Source organism: Oxyura jamaicensis, chromosome 2 (assembly GCF_011077185.1).
Source record: "Oxyura jamaicensis isolate SHBP4307 breed ruddy duck chromosome 2, BPBGC_Ojam_1.0, whole genome shotgun sequence".
Classification (NCBI taxonomy): Eukaryota; Metazoa; Chordata; class Aves; order Anseriformes; family Anatidae; genus Oxyura; species Oxyura jamaicensis.
In genome coordinates this window covers 51,655,103-51,673,104 of record NC_048894.1, presented here as the reverse complement: position 1 = coordinate 51,673,104, position 18,002 = coordinate 51,655,103, and the positions used below count along the sequence as shown (strand labels likewise).

At 40.7% G+C, this 18,002-nt stretch overlaps 1 protein-coding gene across 3 annotated transcripts in view; it reads left to right on the top strand.

Annotated features, from left to right (window-relative positions):
* The window catches only part of RNF144B (ring finger protein 144B), a 55,110-nt gene extending 38,123 nt beyond the window's left edge, over positions 1-16,987 (top strand). For all 3 annotated transcript variants that reach the window (XM_035318070.1, XM_035318068.1, XM_035318069.1), the window contains 5 exons: positions 5,740-5,800; positions 12,965-13,169; positions 14,347-14,491; positions 16,332-16,421; positions 16,613-16,987. In XM_035318070.1, coding sequence (XP_035173961.1) covers positions 5,740-5,800; positions 12,965-13,169; positions 14,347-14,491; positions 16,332-16,421; positions 16,613-16,753 — 642 coding nt within the window. In that variant the 3' untranslated portion in view covers positions 16,754-16,987. The remainder of the gene's footprint in view (positions 1-5,739; positions 5,801-12,964; positions 13,170-14,346; positions 14,492-16,331; positions 16,422-16,612) is intronic.
* Positions 16,988-18,002: the final 1,015 nt, after the last annotated feature.

Below are 18,002 nucleotides of genomic sequence, written 5' to 3'. Positions count from 1 at the left end.
TTTATTTTATTTTATTTTATTTTATTTTATTTTATTTTATTTTATTTTATTTTATTTATTTATTTTCTGAAAATTATGTGTTACCTCTCCTGGGGGGAAAAATACATTGGTCCTTTTTTCTCCCCTGTGTTTCTCCCAGGGGTTTGAAAAAGTGTATTCTTCAGGTCACATCCATTTCAGACCCTGCTGTAACTAATGTTTAGCAGGCACTGTTGGAGTTTGGAGAAAAAAAACAGCAGTTCAAACTGTCTTTCTCATGAATGTGGTGTTAAATAGGTTCCTCTACTTTGGGCTAAATTGAGTCTAATTACGTTAGCTAACACAGTTGCCTTGTTTGCTTTTTAAATGCCTTTTGCCCTAGCCTGCACAAGGGAGATAAGGTGAACTTAGACATAATTTGAAGTGAAGAAAAGCCTTTCCATTGACTTCAGTGCATTTTGGATTGGGTCTTGTTCAATAAGAAACCTGAACAATTAATACTACAGTTTATAAGTAACCTAGAACACGTAATATTTATGAAAGTTCATCTACTTCCCTCTGTCAAGGTCTTTATTCAAGGTGTGTAACATTTCTTCAGTACTTACCAATGACCTATTTGTCTTCTCTGTGAATAAAGTATGTTTTATCTTCTCAGTAAAATTCCTCAGTGTTACTGTTGTTTGGTACTAAATTATTAGAGCCTTTTCACTGCTCTGGACTAAATTCTGACCCATGTGCTTCTTGTGTTGCTTTTGGCAGTGGAGAGGGCAAAAACTCAGGTTAACATTGTAAACGTGTGATAGAATTTCTTCCTATATTTGTCATGAAGAAATTAACAAGTCTGAATGGTAGGCATGTGTCTCTAAAGCAGCTAAATATTTCATCGGTGTTTGGGGAGTAAACTACTTATTCACAGAGTGTAGGAGATGTTGGGAGTTAAGGCTTAACTTCTGGTGAACTAGAACATTGTGTCTCTCTGGACCTCAGAAGAAAATGTTACAGGTTTTTTATTCTTAGAAAAATTTGCGTAGGTAATTTGAACTAGAAAATTGTACTTTCCCTGGCTGTTTTTGGTTTTGACAAACAGTGCACTTGAATAGAAGGAACTGTTCCATTACAGAGCTTGAAATCAAGTCTAAGCCTAGATCATATCTTGACCTGTTACATCAATATATCAGCTGCTTTAAGTGTAGCTTGTTTTAAAGCAGAAATAAATGGATGTTAGTGGTGAGAACGCAATGGTTTTGGCTACAGGCTCTGTTTCAAATAGCTGGTTACACAAAAAAGGAAAGTTTAAAAGCCATCTCGTTAAACAAGATGTTTGTCCTTTCGCACTCTTAATAGTCCAATAAACAAAAATGCTTTGGATTTGTTCCTGGAAGCAGAAGGTAGAAGGAACATCTTATGCTAATGCAGATCTCTTCAACTGTGCAGACTTCTCCCGCCTAGAATATCCCTGTCTCTCTTGGGGATTTGCTCCATTGATTTAATTGGAACAGTTAATATCCCTAACCTAAACAGAGGGTAATTTATTATGATTTGAAATGGTTTTACGTGGTGCAAATGCAATCACCAGTGTGAATCAGGGTAAGTCTCAAGTGCATTTAAGGACTTCCAATGAAGTACTTGCTTGTATGATTTCTAGTGGGTTGTGCTGTGCTGTTCCTGATGTCTGCATTGTTCTGAAGCTTGTAAAGTTGATGCCAATGAGGCACAGTGATGTATGTAATCTGATTTGAATTACAGTTGTGCAGGGAGCACTAGGAGAGAGCATCATTTGGGCTTTCCTTTTGCCTTATGAGTTCAGCAAGAAGTTTCCCTTTGCACTCAGTGTGGTTTTTGCTTATTGCCCCTCCGTCTGTAAATACCTGATCTATGCCTGTGCTAACCTGGCAGAGGGTTGTCGACACTTCACAAAGAGCTGATGAAATAGGACAGTGACCCAGATCTTTGAATCTTTACTGTGTTGTATTCCATACATAGCTGAGCAAAAATCCCACTGGGAGTTGTTTTAAAATACAGGCTTTATTTTTAATTTGAAAATTGGTTTACATTTTGCTAGGGGCTATTGAAATGGTAAAATGGGGAGGAAGGTGGTAAAACATTGCAGGCCAACCTACTTTTTTCAGGGTCAAAATTAAAAAAGTTCTTGTTATTTACTTGTTCTTAAATCTGAGGGAAATAAATGTGAATCTTGTGTGTGTGTCATTAAATAAGGGAAGAGCTCCTTGATAGAGAAAACTAATAGGTTAATGTTTCATGATTAAACTACTGAGCATAACAAACCACAGCCCAAGTTAAAACTGCTTTACACTACTTGCAAAATCAGACGCTGCCTCTGTGAGTGGGACTTCAGCAGAGCCAGGCAGTGCAACCCTTTGCTGTTGGTGCTGCCAGTGCAGGATCCCTGCTTGCTGTGTGTCTGCTAAAGAGAGAAAGGGAGAAGGACTTGTCCTGATGAACTTTCCTCTCCAGGCAGTATCAAGACTTGATTCACATGGGTGTGAAAGGAAGTAAGGCCTATTCAGTTCTCTTGATTGCCTCCTTGCATCTCCTTTGAAAGCCTGAGAATAGGTGGAGTGGTGATTTTCCCTTTCCACTGTGGAAGCCAGTGTTTAAAAACAGGGGAGTTGTTCTTCCTTGGCTCCTGGTTACTGCACTGCCCAAGTTACAAGGAACAGTCTGCCCCTGTGTAAACTGAACTCAATTATTTCCAACTCTCATTTTCCTTCCTTTGCTCTTTTGTCTCGCATGGCAATAGCACCCCCGGTTATTGTACCATAGTGGGCAATCTTTTGGGACACTTGGCAAGGGTCCAGCTGGAGCCTTTTGTGGTAGCAAGCTTTCAAAATTTTGCCTTTTTTTTTTTTTTTTTCCCTATGGATTTTTTTACTTCAGGTGAAAGTTGCTGTTCTTAGTGAGACCTGCCAGTATTCGTATGCTCTATGACAAGAGTACTTTAAAGGCAGAAGTTGCCTGTGATGCATAGAAAACCAGAAAACTTATTTCAACCTCTACCAGTCTGATAAGTCTCAAATCAATGTCTTTTCATGAGAGGAGAGTCTTAGATTCTAATTTTGTTCAGAGGTTTAATTGTAACCTTAACCCAGTGTTTTTTTATAAAACAGTCAAACAAAAAAACACCTAAAACTTGTCCAGTAGAATTTCTTGTTGCATTGAATAATTGAGTAATTTCTTAGCCTACAGTAAGGAATGTCTTGCTTTCTGGCGTGCTCGTGCTCTTTTTTCCTTTGGCCCTTTGCCACCTGCCATGTTGCCAGTTCACTTCCTCCCCAGGTCTCCATCCTGTGCCGAGCCCATGGGTGTGTGCAGTCGGGCAGGACAGGGGTATTTGGGATGGGCTCCCAGATGGGGCTGAAAAAGTTGCGTGGAGATGAGCATTTAGACTCTGATGCCAGGTAGGAGGAGATAAGCACCTAATTGCCCAACCGTGCTGTCCAAAAGCTGTCTTTACCATTGAGCGTAAATGAGATTAGCGGCAGAAAGGATGGGCTGTGTGTGCCTGGAGCTGCATGCAGGGAGCCGGACCTGGGCTGCGAAGAGGCCGTATAGAAGGAAGAGCAGGGCTGGAGGAAGCCAGTGGGGAAGGCTGGCATGGTGAGGTCGGGTTTTCAATAGAAGAAAGGGATGCTTTCAGCACTGACTCTGCTGCCTATTAAAATCTGCGATAAAACTCCTAACTCTGCTCCCACTGTCATCAAAAAGGCCGATTTTTAATACATGGGAAATTCTGGGCTCTATAGGGCTGCTCTTGAAAAACGGTTTGTTAAAAGCCAGAGCAAGCACAAAAAGGCCTCAGACAACGACACAATTCACTCACGTGGCTCTTACCCTTACAGCATTGAGACTCACTGTTTTAATTTAGTCATAATGAAGTAAAATTTAAAGTAGTTGCCAATGCTCACCCAGCTAGAGAAAGGCAGATGACTCTCTTTGTTTTCAGAACTCTATTTAGATTTTAAGTTGCCCTGGGGAGACTGGGCAATACTAAAATGATGTGTCTTGTGGGTTTTGTGTAATTCTGTTGGTTGGCTTCATTCTTTGCTTAAGCTGCTGAAGTTCACTCTTTTTGACTCGTTTGATTAAGTTGTTATTTGTTTTCCAAGAGTGTTTCATCTAACTTCTGATGGACAGGTGAAGAGTTTTCCAGGAAGCTCTCTGTGTTACAGTCATACTAAAGTACTGTTGTTTATTCCATGCAAGTACTTTCATATTAAAAATACTTTACACCCTGAATTCAGAAGCTGAATGAGGACAGTACTTTGACCATAGAACTGATTCAGTAGAGTACGAGTATGGTCTGTAAAGATTTGTCAGGGTTTCTCAGTTAGCTGAAAAATCCTTTGTTTTCTTCAACTATAAGTCTTTAAGCACCTTCGAACACTTAAATCTGGACATCAGTGGCATTATTTTTTGTATGACATTGGTTTAGATCAGAAATGGATCCAAAGATCTGCTTCAAAATGCAGTTTTAATTTCATTTGATTTGAGATCTTAATAAAGTGATTTGTTATCTTCATTTACAGCGCAGGTATTTACAGCACGAGACTGAATATATATTGATTTTTTTGTCTTGTATTTCTTCTCATGAGTGCCTTGCAGCATAAACCAGAAGGATAGCAAAGGCCAATTTCCATGTCAGTGAGAGCAAAATTTTGCCTTTGCAGTAATTTGAAGGTCCACAGTGGGGTACTGGATGTGAGGGTTGAGAACACCTTCATTTCAAAGCTGTCAGTTCTGTGTTGTCTCACATGGCTTCAAATGATCAGATTTTGTATTGGTATAAGTCCAGGTTTATTTTTAGGAAAAGAGAAGTCATTTAGGTAGGCACAGATTTTTTTTCAGTGCTGGACTGATCTACACTCTGCAATGTTATGAATGGATCAAATAAGAGAATTGTCTCATATTTTGAATTCAACAAACATTTGGCTTCTCAAGTATCTGACAAGTTTCATTTGAAGCCTTCCTTACACTGTATGCAGGTTTGGTTATTACTTTTAAATACTTGGTTATTTTACATGGACTGGAGAGTAGAGCATTTATCCATTTAGGCTAAGTTAGCTTAATTATGGTAATGACCAAAATGTATTGACAAAGCCTGATTGTCTATGCCAACTAGATTTGTTAACTTCAGCTCCCAGTGGGCTTGTGCATGTCTAAGGCAAATTCCAATAGCAGTGGCATCTTAGTCCAGAAAAACAAAAACAAAAAAAAAGAAAAAAAAAAGAAAAAAAAAGTAGAAATGCATTTTTTACATGAATAAAAAATGGAAACCAGACTGGCTTTTTTGTTCCCGAGAGCTAACTGGCTCCTACCATAAAGACTGGGAAACATGAATGAGCAATCATTTGTTTGGACTGTATTCTTGTGCATGAACAACAGACTTCAGTTTGCAAGGCTGGCTAGCTGTCACCCTTCATTACATTAAACAAACATGAAATAAAACAAAGAAGTTGAAGTGAATACAGAACCCCAAAAGAAGGCTTTCCTGTGCATGGTAAGAAGGACTTGGGTTGAACCACTGTGCCGTGTGGTTGAAATAGGAGAGACCAAGAACTACTTTATACTTTGGAGAAGGAAGTCTAGATGTGGAGAAAAGTGGTGGTAAAAAGTATGCAGAAAAAGAAGGTGGATTTGAGAGCTGGCTCAAGAGAGCAGAAAAGTAGAACAGGGTGCTTATTAAATTTTCTCAAGTCTCTAATTGTTTCTAATGATTTCTCTGCTTGTTTCTCATTTCAGATTGCCTGTTTGGTGCCTGTTGACCAGTTTCAGTTGTACAAGAGGCTGAAGTTTGAACGTGGTATGAGCCCTTTTGGTTTCTATTACCTAAAGTTTTAAAGTGTCAGTAGAGGCAGCAATATTACATATTGCAGAGAACTCTGCCTTAAGACAAAGCATTCTGGGTGAGTTAAGGAAGAGATGGAGAAGATGTCATTGTTCTGAAATACACATCCACGAGGATCTTCACAATTCCTAGGAGATACAGACCCTGCTGTCTGTTAGAAATTTCTGCAAGCATCCCTAGAAGACAGTTTTTCTCATGGAGAAGCCTTGTGTGTATTCTTCTAGTATATATATATGTATTTCCTCAGGGATAATTGGACCCCTCATTGCTGAGTGAGGCATAGTAGTAAGGAATCTTGAAACTGAAGATCTTACTGATGCCAAGCTTTGGTATGTCAGAGGTCAGCATTCTGCTTCAGGAGATGATTCCCTGCCAAGGCTGAAGAAGACACTTGATAGAAAGATGAGATCCCATGCTGATTTTGAAGACTGACACCAACTTGAAAGCCCAGCTGGAAGTAGTAGTATTTTTCAAAGAATTTGCATTGTGGTAGCTTGCAGAGTGGGGTATCTGGGACTGATTAGCTCTAACTCTGTCTTCAAGCTTTCCTCTGAAGTCTATATTTGTGCTCTGCTTTATATGCGTGCTTAGATGCAGAGGGATTGGGAATAAGTATGAAAATGCAGAGGTTCATAAAAGTTAGGTATGTTAATGCACTTGAAAAAATGGTCAGATAGAAGAATATATGGGTTTTTACTGAATCTCATCTGGACTGAAGTTCAGTGAGATGACCATGAAGTACAAAACCCACAAAATGAGTACACCCAAGTATGCCGCAGAGGTCATGGCCAGATGCAGATTGTAGCTGTGGTTTGCAGGTACTCAGGACAAAGAACAAAAAAATCTCAAACTCAGCTTTCATTTTTGATTTCTTTCTCCCATTCTACCTTCTTCTTGTTTACCCTTAATTCCTTAGGAAGTCCCTCTAGTTCATAACTCAAGCAGTGGATTGTCTACAGTTCTAGAAAGTAGAAATCACAGCTTGTTAAATAACATATTAAGGGGTTAAGAAAGTGAGGCATTCTTGCAATACATTAATCTCTTTTACATAAAACCTTGTTTTAATTGACGACTGTGAAACTAATGATTTCCTGGTATCTCTTCCTCTACAACTAGCCAAAGCTGAACTCATGATCTTTTGTCCAACTCCCTGTTACTTTTTTTTTTTTTTTTTTTTTTTTTTACTGTCTCCCACTCACAGAAACCTGGAACTTGTCTGTTTTTTAAATCCTCCTTCCCTTTTCCTTCTTGGCTAAGCCTTGCGAATCCTCCTCCACCTCCACTGCCTTTTTTCGTGATGTTTTTAGATCTGTCCTTTCTCCTCTATGAGTAAACCTGGCATCCAAGCAGCAGGCTTAAACCTAGACTTTTGACCTCGAGTGCCCCAGCAATAAAGTGAACTTACTGATGCCTGGGAACACAACCTGCTAACTCAGATTGTGTCCTGGACACCAGCACTAATGCCACCCCAGCCAGGACCTTTCACCTGTACCAGGTTTAGCATTGCCCCCTAAGTCTGACCTTTCTACACTTACCAGCTGAACCTGGCTTGCGGGCTTCTGCTGGCTGAAGCTCTCTTCTCAGACCTGACCACAGCCCAGCAAAGCTTGCCTGCCCAAACCAGCAGCAATGCCGACTTGATGGTCCTTTTCTGTATCTAGCAATAAGCCTTAATGATGGCAGCTGCTGGGTCCAGCTTCTGACCCGGTGTCTGCTCAGGGATTCCCGACAAATGAGATCTAATGCACAGCTTGTGCCTCTGTTGGCATAAGTGCAGCCCAGCCCTTTTCAAACCTTGTGCTACACAAAGCCCAGGCTGCTACTGCCTTGCTCTTGCCTCTCCCACAGACTCCTGCCAACCACAACCACTGTGTAGCCTCACGATCTATTTTCACACCACCCCTAAGGCAAACTCAGCTGCAGCTCCTTGACCTAACAGCAAGTGTAGTCCATTGGTTTTTGCATTCAGCCGTAGGCCTTTCCCTAAAAACACGTGAACTCCAGCCAGGATGCAGCTCAACGGCCAGAGCTAATGTCGGCCAAGCCAAGTACACCTTCAGAGGACCACGGATTCATTGGAATTACGTAATGACAGAGAATACCTCAAAGAGCTGAAATACAGCGTAGTAGTAGCATTGCTGTAGTCAGCGTTTCAAGTTCATTTAAAAATGAAGAAAAAAATTACATATGAAATATTCTGAGCTCCCTTTTCTTCCTGGTTCTTACTTTTTTTCTTCAGGCACTAGGGAAAGGCTGGCTGGAGTTAGCTAGGGTTGTTTTTTCTGTATGGTAAGGGAAAGAAATAGAAAGCAATGTGTTTTCCAGATGTTGCTGTTTGAAGTGTACTGTCCTCTTTTCCACATTTGCAAATACAGTAGTCCAAATTCTGATTCTTAAAATAGGCAGGTACTAGGCTGTCCTTTGTTATTTTTGCTCTGATCAACAAATCCCAATATTCAAACCTGTCCACTTGCTATATTGAGACCCTTCTGCTCTGAGCTGCATTCTGTTGAGATATGGGCTGCCTGTGCTCCATCTTGCTTCGGTTTCCCCTTTGCTTTACTAGAAATGCTGGACATAAGTAACCAACTTCATGGGCAAGTCTTTCTGGTCCTACTCTGTAGTCTTTTCTCACCAATCTTCAAGTGATTGCTAAAGCCAGTGCTTCCCATCCTTACAGACATTTTTTGTTAAGAGATTAATTTTGAGGAAAATTTTGAAGACATGAAGAGCTTAGACCTCCAAAAGCTGTTTTCCCCATCTTTGCTAGCTGCGTTAATACAATATATTTCCTCTCTATTACCTTATTTCTAAGAAATTGGACAGATGATAGTGGGTTAAAAGGCTGTGAGAAGTAACTGGCATACAATTTCATGTCTATATGCAGTTGCATAGTCTGACAGTGAAAGCACTGAAAATATTCAGTCCTCTTGTGTTCTTTATGTTCTTAGTATGCAAATGTTTTTCAGGCTTTAAACCAAGCTTTCCTACATATCTATAACTTATCAGGACCTAGTCACAGGGCTTCTGTGCAATCTGTCTTAATAGAAGAAACAGGAATTGCTATAAGTCTGTTTAGAATGGGGTTGTTGCAGCCATGAGAAATAACAAAATAGTGGAATAGGATGTGGTTAGGACACACGCAGTCTATTTCTGTTTCCCTGACAGTTGCCCAACAGGCCTAGTGAGAACCTCCTTTTTATGCCTGACTGAAAAGCAGTGCATTAAAAGACAGGTGTTCCTAATATTTTGTGGAATGCACGGGGCCACCTTTTCGGTAGGTACCTCTTCTAAGCCAGAAATTCTTAATTCTTCAGAGTGCTGCATTTCCCGTTTGCATCCCACGTCACCTGCTTGCTTGTGTGTTTTGTGGAATCTGGTCAGACCCCTGCCTCTTACTGGCACGGTCTGGGGAAGCTTTCCTCCTGAGAGTGGAATGAGCGTGGCTGAACTGGCTGTGAGGAAGCAGGGAAAAGGCTCAACAGAGAAATAGCCCTAACCGAGAGATTGAACATCTTGTCAGAGTTAAAATGATAGCCTCTTTTTTTTTTTTTGGCTGCTCCTTTTTATTTTATTTATTTTTTTTCTGGTTTCCCTTGTACTCCATGGTAAAGCAAACAGTATGAGACAGCATGGATTGCAAAACACCATCTGTAGGTTCTTTGTAAAATGGAGGAAGTGAGAGAGGAGGGAGTTTCATTTTATGCATCGCATCTTACTGCAAAAAAAAACCTTGTAAAAATCAGTAAGACTTACAACCCTTTGCCCAGTGGATGTCAAAACCAGACATCCTGTCTTTCATCCAAAATGAGGATAGGAGAATTTAGGTTTCCAAAGTTGAGCATCCTATCTGCAGGAATTGCAGTTTTTCTTGTTTTAATTGTTGTTTATCAACAGAAAATGTATGGAACCTACTGTGGGAAGATTTAAATGCAATAGTCAATAATAGGGCATGGTCTTACCCAGTTCAGAGCATCATCTCTGAAGGAAGCTACAGAAATAATGATTTCCCAGCCAGGATGCTATTTAAAAATGCTTGGATGGCTTGTCCACCTCTGTCTCTTCCTTCTCCTCACAAATGAAGGTACAAACTGTCTTTTTCTGGCTTTTATTCAGTTCAAAGCAAAATGTTTGTTTGCTTTTGGTGGTAGAGGAAGCATGTGTAAGATAATAAGGGGAAAGAAGGGAACTAGATTCATGAAATGGCTGGAAAATAAGGTAGATGGTACGGATGCTTTTCTGTCACTGCCTAAATTATAGACCAAAACCTTTGCGGTGGATGTGGAAAGTCTCCACATCTGTCAGAGGACTCTGACATGGATTAATATATTACCTGTAATTGCAATAATTACATGGAGGGATGGAAAATAGGTGAACGTAGCAAAGCTCCTGACTTAGTGTCCCATATGACAGTGACCAATATGCCTACTTTAAATATGGGAGATTACGTGCTAGGCTTTGTTGAAAGAAGTTCCAACTCATGTCTCCCTCCTCTCATGTAAAAGTCCAAACTTTTGGAATAACCTGAAGTAGGTCTACCTGAATCTTTTCTGCAGTACCCTTTTAGAAATATTCCATATTCTGTATTAAAAAAAAAAAAAAAAAGAAAAAGAAAAAAAGAGGTAAGTGTTAAGATAGAAACTGAGAATGACTGCCTTGCCTGGTAGTCAGCTCACGGCCCAGGTGAGTATCATCCCTGCCACTACTGTGCATCCAAACTGAAGTAGCATCAATGGAAGCTGAAAGCCAAAACAGGACTGTGTGATAGCCTGACCCAGAGGACACCTTCCAAAAACAATGAGCTTGCCTCAGCTTGCCTTTAGAAGAGGATTTGAATGAAACTCTCCTACATGCTTGCTCTCAAATATTAAATAGAAAAAAAGGTATTAGTGGTTAGTCGTCTGCTGGTGGCTTTGCTAACATGATCATTAAAAAGTGTCATTTTTTTCTAAGTATCTGTCAAGAATCACCCTGAGTGTGTGAATAGTTTTAGGATAAACCAAGTTACATTTTGGTGTGAGTTTACTGTTCATCCCAAAAGGCACTTCCAAAACTATCAGGAAACTCTGACCAATGGATTAGGCTGAAGTTAGTTTGTTTCAGTTAGGGAGGGAAATTCCCTGTAAGGGTTTTTGTTTGTTTGATTTCCCATAGCTTTGACTCATAGAATGGTTTGGATTGGAAGGGACCTTAGAGATATCTACTTCCAACCTCCCTGCCATGTGCAAGACTCCTCCCACTAGATCAGGTTGCTCAGGGCCTCATCTAACCTGGCTTTGAACACCTCCAGGGGTAGGGCATCCACAGCTGCTCTGGGCAGCTTGTGCCAGTGCCTCACCGCCCTTCTACAGTGAAGAATTTCCTCCTTATATCTAATCTAAATCTACCCACTTTTAGTTTAAAGCCATTATCTGTTGTCCTGTCACCCCACTCCCTGACAAAGAGTCCCTCCCCAGCTTTCCTGCAGGCCCCCTTTAGGCACTGGAAGGCCTCTGTAAGGTCTCCCTGGAGCCTTCTCTTCTTCAGGCTGAACAGCCCCAACTCCCTCAGCCTGTTTTCATAGGAGAGGTGCTCCAGCCCTTGATCTTCTTTGTGGCCCTTCTCTGGACTTGTTCTAATATGCCCATGTCCTTCTTGTGCTAGGGTCCCCAGAGCTGAATGCAGTACTCCAGGTGGGGTCTCCCTAGAGTAGAGGGGGAGAATCACCTCCCTCAACACCCCCAGGTCCTTCTCCTCATGGCTGTTCTCAATCCATTCTCCACCCAGCCTATATTTGTCCTTGGGATTGTCCCAACCCAGGTGCAGGACCTTGCGCTTGGCCTTGCTGAATTTCATGGGGTTTGCACAGGCCACCTGTGAAGAAGCTGGAAGTTTTCAAGCTGAACACAGATGTTTGGCATACTGGAAAAGAACTCAGTTTCTAAAGTACATTAGGTTATAAAGGTTGTGGGATGTCTTCCTCAGGTGTTGATGCATGTGTACTTTTATCTATTTACTGCTTATGTTTTATTTTTCTACTGTTTATGTATCTACTGTTTTACTTCTTTGAACACAATTCTAGGTCTGTGTTTTCTAGTTTCTAGATGTCTGGATGCTGAATTGATACCATTGTTTATCATGCTGGCTGGAGCATCTGCTAGATATCCATCCACCAGCCCCCTGCAATGTGGGCTACCAGCAACCTCCTGCAAAGAAGCATTGCAGACAGGAGTGTGCATAGCAGGAAATGCCTTCAACTGTTTCAGCAGAATTTGCCAGAGAACATATGTCAGGGGCCCTTGTGTGGCCTTTTGTTTGCTTTTATCTGCTGGAAGTAGAGAAGAACTCTGTAATGGCTTTTGAGATCCCACAGTCAGGGATTTCCACGCTGTACCGAGGCATTCCTCCCATCCACTTTGATTGGTGGTCCCAGAGAGCTCCCAGGGAGGGAGGAGATGCAGGGTGGGAGTGTTTGGCTGGGCTGCATTGACTTGAGCCGTGTAAAGGGTACACACAGTAGACAACCCTAACAGTGGATGTGATTCATCTGGGTTTCTGCTGCAAGTCCGAAGTCCTCAAATAAAGGCTGGGGAGCAAGAGAAAGAATCAACATTTATCATTTGCTACCATGTGCCAATGTTTCCACTCATGAACTTACATTGACTATTGTTCTAATCAGACACCTGACAAATACTGATTATATAACAAGGTGAATATTAATCACTTAAAAGAGGGTGGGGGAAATAAGGCACAGAAAATGACTTGATGTTAATTTAATGACAGTTCTCCCGCTATTTACATGAGAGATGTGACATGGTTTCTGAATATGAAAGACAAGATGGCACATGCTTCTCAGAGAGCATTAGTTGTCTTCATCTTTTGTACCCTCTTATAAAGGCAAAGAGTATGTCCCTTGTAGTATGTTGCTTTTATCGTGATGCTTCCAGTGCAGCTGCTGTTGCAGAATACCTTTTCAGACCTGCCTGAAGAAAAGTAGGCTCAAAAGCCCATGGGCACAGGTGCAGAGGGCCTCAGCTTCCCCGTGCCCATACAGAACTGGGTCTTGCATACCTAGACATGTCACTGGAATGAGAAGGGGACTATATGAACAGTTTTATTTCTGCCTCTGTTATCTTTCAGAAGTCCACTTGGACCCCGAGAGAACATGGTGCCCTGCGGCTGACTGCCAAACGGTGTGCTGTATAGGGCCGAGTGAGCCAGGAGTGCCGGTGCCAGTGGAGTGTCCGGCTTGCCACCTGACATTCTGCTCCTCTTGCAAGGAGACGTGGCACCCACAGCGCCTGTGCCCAGAAAACCAATCTACTCTGGTACCAACTGAGCAGGGGTAAGAGGGGAACCCACAGGAGCTGTGTGATCTTTTGGTTTAATCTGGCATGAAGTGCTCGCTCTGTGTCTAACATCAGTTTCATGGAACTGCTTCCATCTGGTTTCTTAGGTGCATCTCTGATACTATGCACCTCTGCTGGTGTTCCCTAAATATAATTCCAATCTAATGATTATTTGGAATTATATATCTTTTTTTAAAAAAAAAACATTCTTAATGTTATTTGGGTTCTTACCAAATTTTGGGATGCCACTGACACTTCTGAAAGGTAAAATCCATCAGGGTTTTCAGTCCTCCTAAAGGCCTTGTTTGCATGCTAGAATTATGACGTTTACCTGTACAAAACATGTACAAAACATTAATATTCTGGGGTCCAAACTTTGCTTGTACTGTGATTAAGAAATTACCTCTGCTTAATACTTACAGAATTTTCACATAGAAAAATCTTAACTTCTATGAAGAGTGGGTGTGCAGTGTCCCATTTGGTGGGAGAAGTATGATTTATGTTAATTTGACATAGATGCAAACAACCTACAGGTCAAGTTACATAAAGCATTAATCTACAGAAGGAAACACTTATTTGTTTGGATTATACAATGTCTGTGGCCATCCATCTTTGTTTGCTGCATCAGATAGAGTTCAGTCACATATATTCAAAGTTTCCTATTGCTTTTTGTAAGAAATTAAAGACTTAAAACCATAAAGATTCTGCTTGCTAGAGACTTCATCAGGTATGAGTTGCCAAAGATGTCTCACCATAATTTCTCTTGCCCAGGTTTGATCCTTGGCTTTGGTGGAGTTCAAGTTACTCTGTTTAGGCAAGGACAATGCCATGAATTGCATAACCCAGTTCTGTTAATGTGTTGTGAAAACACTCTTACCAAGTGCTGATTTATAATGCTGAAGTTGATATGTTGGTGGGTATAGTCCATGTTGGCTTTATTTAGCATGAAAGACTAAGGGAATAGCCTTTCAACTTTACATGATATAAAACCCTTCACTTATTACTGAGTGTACTTTGGTGTATTCTGAATATAATAAGCCTCACACATTAAGTGCATTAAGACAATGACATTAGATGCTCTGAATAATAAGTACAATACATATTAGGCAGTGAATCTGAGTATCACCTACAATTGTATTTACATTTCACTCTAATGTTTCCTTACTCTTCTAGATCACTTATTGGAACAGAGACAGAGGCACCAATTAAGCAGTGCCCAGTTTGTCGGATCTACATTGAGAGAAATGAGGGCTGTGCTCAGATGATGTGCAAGAACTGCAAACACACATTTTGCTGGTACTGTCTACAGAACTTGGATGTAAGTGCTGCAGATTAAAAATAGATAAAGGGGCTGAGGTCAGTCTGAGGCTCCATAGAAGCATCCTAACAACTCCTTGATGTTCTAGTGAATCTCTTGGCTCATTTCAGCTTCTAACTTAGAAGCATAGAATGCTTTGTGTTAGAAAGGACCTTAAAGATCATCTAATTCCAACCCCTCTGCCATGGGCAGGGACCCCTTCCATTAGTCAGAGGAACTTCATTCACTTCATTCTTTTCTTCTCACTAATAAAAGTACTATCCAGTGCTTTTATTTATATCAACATCCTTCTTCCATAAAGGATTATAGCCATATGCAGAGGTCCCGCAGTAGCTTTTTGAGGGAACTGGGACAGGTTGGTTGCTTTCTGGAGGTCATTATAGCACTGCCTTTCACCGATTCCCTCGTCCCATGCAGAAGTCAAAAATTGCGAGTCAGGGAAATAAGTTTATTGTGCTTGCTCCAACTGCAAGAATTGCAGCCTGTCCAGAAAATGGTATGGTACTGGGTGAAGGCAGTTGGTTCATGGGAGGGTGCATTAAGAGTTTGTATAAACTTGGTCTTCTTTGCTAGTCCATCTCTAGTGCTGTGTTGCTGAAGAGAGTGATTGGTTAGTAGGCTTGAAGATAAAACTGTTGCATTATCAGCATGGGTTATGAAACGCAGGTGGCTAGTTATTTCTCAAGTGATACCGACTAGTCTCAACTTTGGTGGACCTTAGGTTTTCTAGTAGGATTAAGAGTACAAGAAGTAATGTACTCATATATGTGACTGCTTCCCTTTTTGGCACAGTCATTAGTAACAACAGTGAGAATGTGAAAATAACTTTACCAGCATTTGAAATAAAATATCGAAAGATGCATGACTTTTCTTCTTTTTTTCGTACTCCTCAGCTAGCAAACAATGAGACTTCCTCATTCTGCAGCCTTCCTTTTCTCAGAATGCTTAGCAAGTTCCACTTAATGTTATGTCCCATTTTTGGATGCAGGAGTGTGCTTTTTCGACATCAGACTTGTGGCTTGAGTACATACGGTACAAAATGAATGCTTAAAACTTTGCTGAACTGAAAGACCATCAGATTCTCCCTTATGCAGACATGTCCTTACAAAGTTTTAGTCTGTTCAAGAGGACAAAGAACAAAGAAACCGTAGGGGTAATACCTGCAGAGCTGAAGAGTAAGGCTGAAGAATAAAAGAGGAAGCAGCATTAGGTCACAGCACAGCTGGCAAGGGTAGAGTAATGTGGAGCATTAGTTATCTTCTGAAGAAAAAATAGATATTTTAGTAATATTGGGAAAAACAAAAAGAAATGGAGATTTCTATTTTTTTTTTTTTATAAAAACAAAAAGAAACAGGGATTTCCTTTTATTATTTTACTTTACTTTATTTTATTTTACTTTATTTTCAATTTTCCTGTTAAGCCTAGGAAGAAGAATGACCTGAAGGGACAGCAGAACAGAAGGTAGAAGTACCTTAGGAAGATGCTACCTGAGATTGCTAACTTTCAGAAATGTCTTGATTACAGGCCCATTTAGCATCACCAAATTACAGACTAGGTAATTTTGTCATAAATGCAATGCAAATATAGTTGTCCAAAGCTTTTTAAAAGTGGGGGAAGGACGATGCTATACAATATTTTGGATCCCAAATACACTACACTTTTTGGAACTGCAGAAAAGTTTTCTATATAATTATTGGGAAGGTAGGTGAATTTCCCTGCCAGCAGCAGGTAATTTTACAGCAGTGTCAGGGAAGTTGTATTTCCAGTCCAGTCTTGAACATGTCCCTGCATGTCCCCATACTGTAACCTTCTCTTAACAGCTTCTTCTTTTGTTTTTTAGAATGACATCTTCCTAAGACATTATGACAAAGGCCCTTGCAGAAACAAGCTAGGCCACTCACGTGCTTCAGTGATGTGGAACAGGACGCAGGTGTGTTTCTAGTCAGCTGAGCAGAGCAATCATGCATGTGTTAAGCTGAGATTTTACCCTTCAGTGAAGGACCAAGATGATTCTCTTCATGCTTTCAACTATTTTTGTGGCTTACTCCATGCTTATGAATGCACACGTATTTTATTTTCCACATTAGCTAAATATATATTTTTCCCCGCTATGTCTTTCAGGTTGTAGGGATCCTCGTTGGACTAGGTATCATAGCATTGGTGACCTCTCCCTTGCTGCTTGTGGCATCTCCATGCATCATCTGCTGCATTTGCAAATCTTGCCGAAGCAAAAAGAAAAAACAAAGTCTGCCAGCAACCTAACTCTATGTCTGTTTGAGCCTCTGTCTGTACAGCATATGTTTGTGAGAAAGCACAATGGTTGTATTTTGGTGCCATACCTACCAAATAATGCTCCCCCCCCCCCTTTTTTTTTTGGCCAATTCTTGGGATAAGTGCCTATTCTCTACAGGCTACTCTATCACTTACAAGTTGCAGTGTGGAAAAAGTCTAGGTAATAGTGCAGTACATATGGTATAGGTTTTTTGCTTTCTAAAACAAAAACAGGATGCTGTTTGGTAGTTCATACCCTTAAGTATGAGCCAGCTCTTGAGATTGCTAGAAGATTGCCATCTTCCATCAGCTGCATGAGTTGATTCTGCAGTATTATTCTGCCTTTGCAGACCCAACTGTTACTGTCATGCTTTCTGTTGGTTCTTGGTGGCAGTTGGATTTCTCAGAAAGTTTTGGGTATTTTATAATGGGGAGAAGGAAAAGCTTGATAAAGGTCTTCTGCCTGCTAGCTTGTGTCCCATTAGAGGTAAAAAACTGTTAAGAAAATACATTGACAGTTTCCTGTCAACTGGATGCCATGGCATTTCTTTCTGCATTGAAATCAATGGGATTCATATTACTGATCTCAAATACAGAAGTAAAAAACCAAAACTATTTGTAAGACAAAGCTCTTTCTTAAGAGACTGGACTAGCTTGGGAAAACAGATGCTTTTGTCAGATCAAACATGATGTACCTACCTTGAAATACAAGGACTAAGCATATTTCCCTGCTACTGGGCATGCCTTCTGTCAGTAACACGGGTATAGTAAAGTCACCGGGAATCTGGTGTTTTAGGAAAGGCTCCTATGTTGTGCAGTACTGGGATCTTGGCTGTGTGTATATACACTGACCTCATGTGTGGATATACTGAGTACATAATGCAAAATTTATTTTCCAGGCAGTCAGTATATTTTTTCAGCAGTTTACTTGGGGTAGAAGCAAGAACCCTGTAAAACGTTACTCAGAACAGGCTAAACCAAGACCCTCTCTTGAACGTTACGGACCTGCTGAAGTGAATACTTGAGAAATGCTGTGTAAATGTAGGCTCCATCCATTGGTGAATATTTCTTCTGTCCCACTCAAGGTTAACAAACTTTGTTACGGCTCATTTTTAGTCACTCTCAATATGAAAGCGTGTCATTGAATACAGCCTTCATTTTCATATATCTGCCTCACCACTAAACTGATTTAGACCCTGGTATCAGTTACACCTGTATAAATTCACTGCAACCCCTCTGA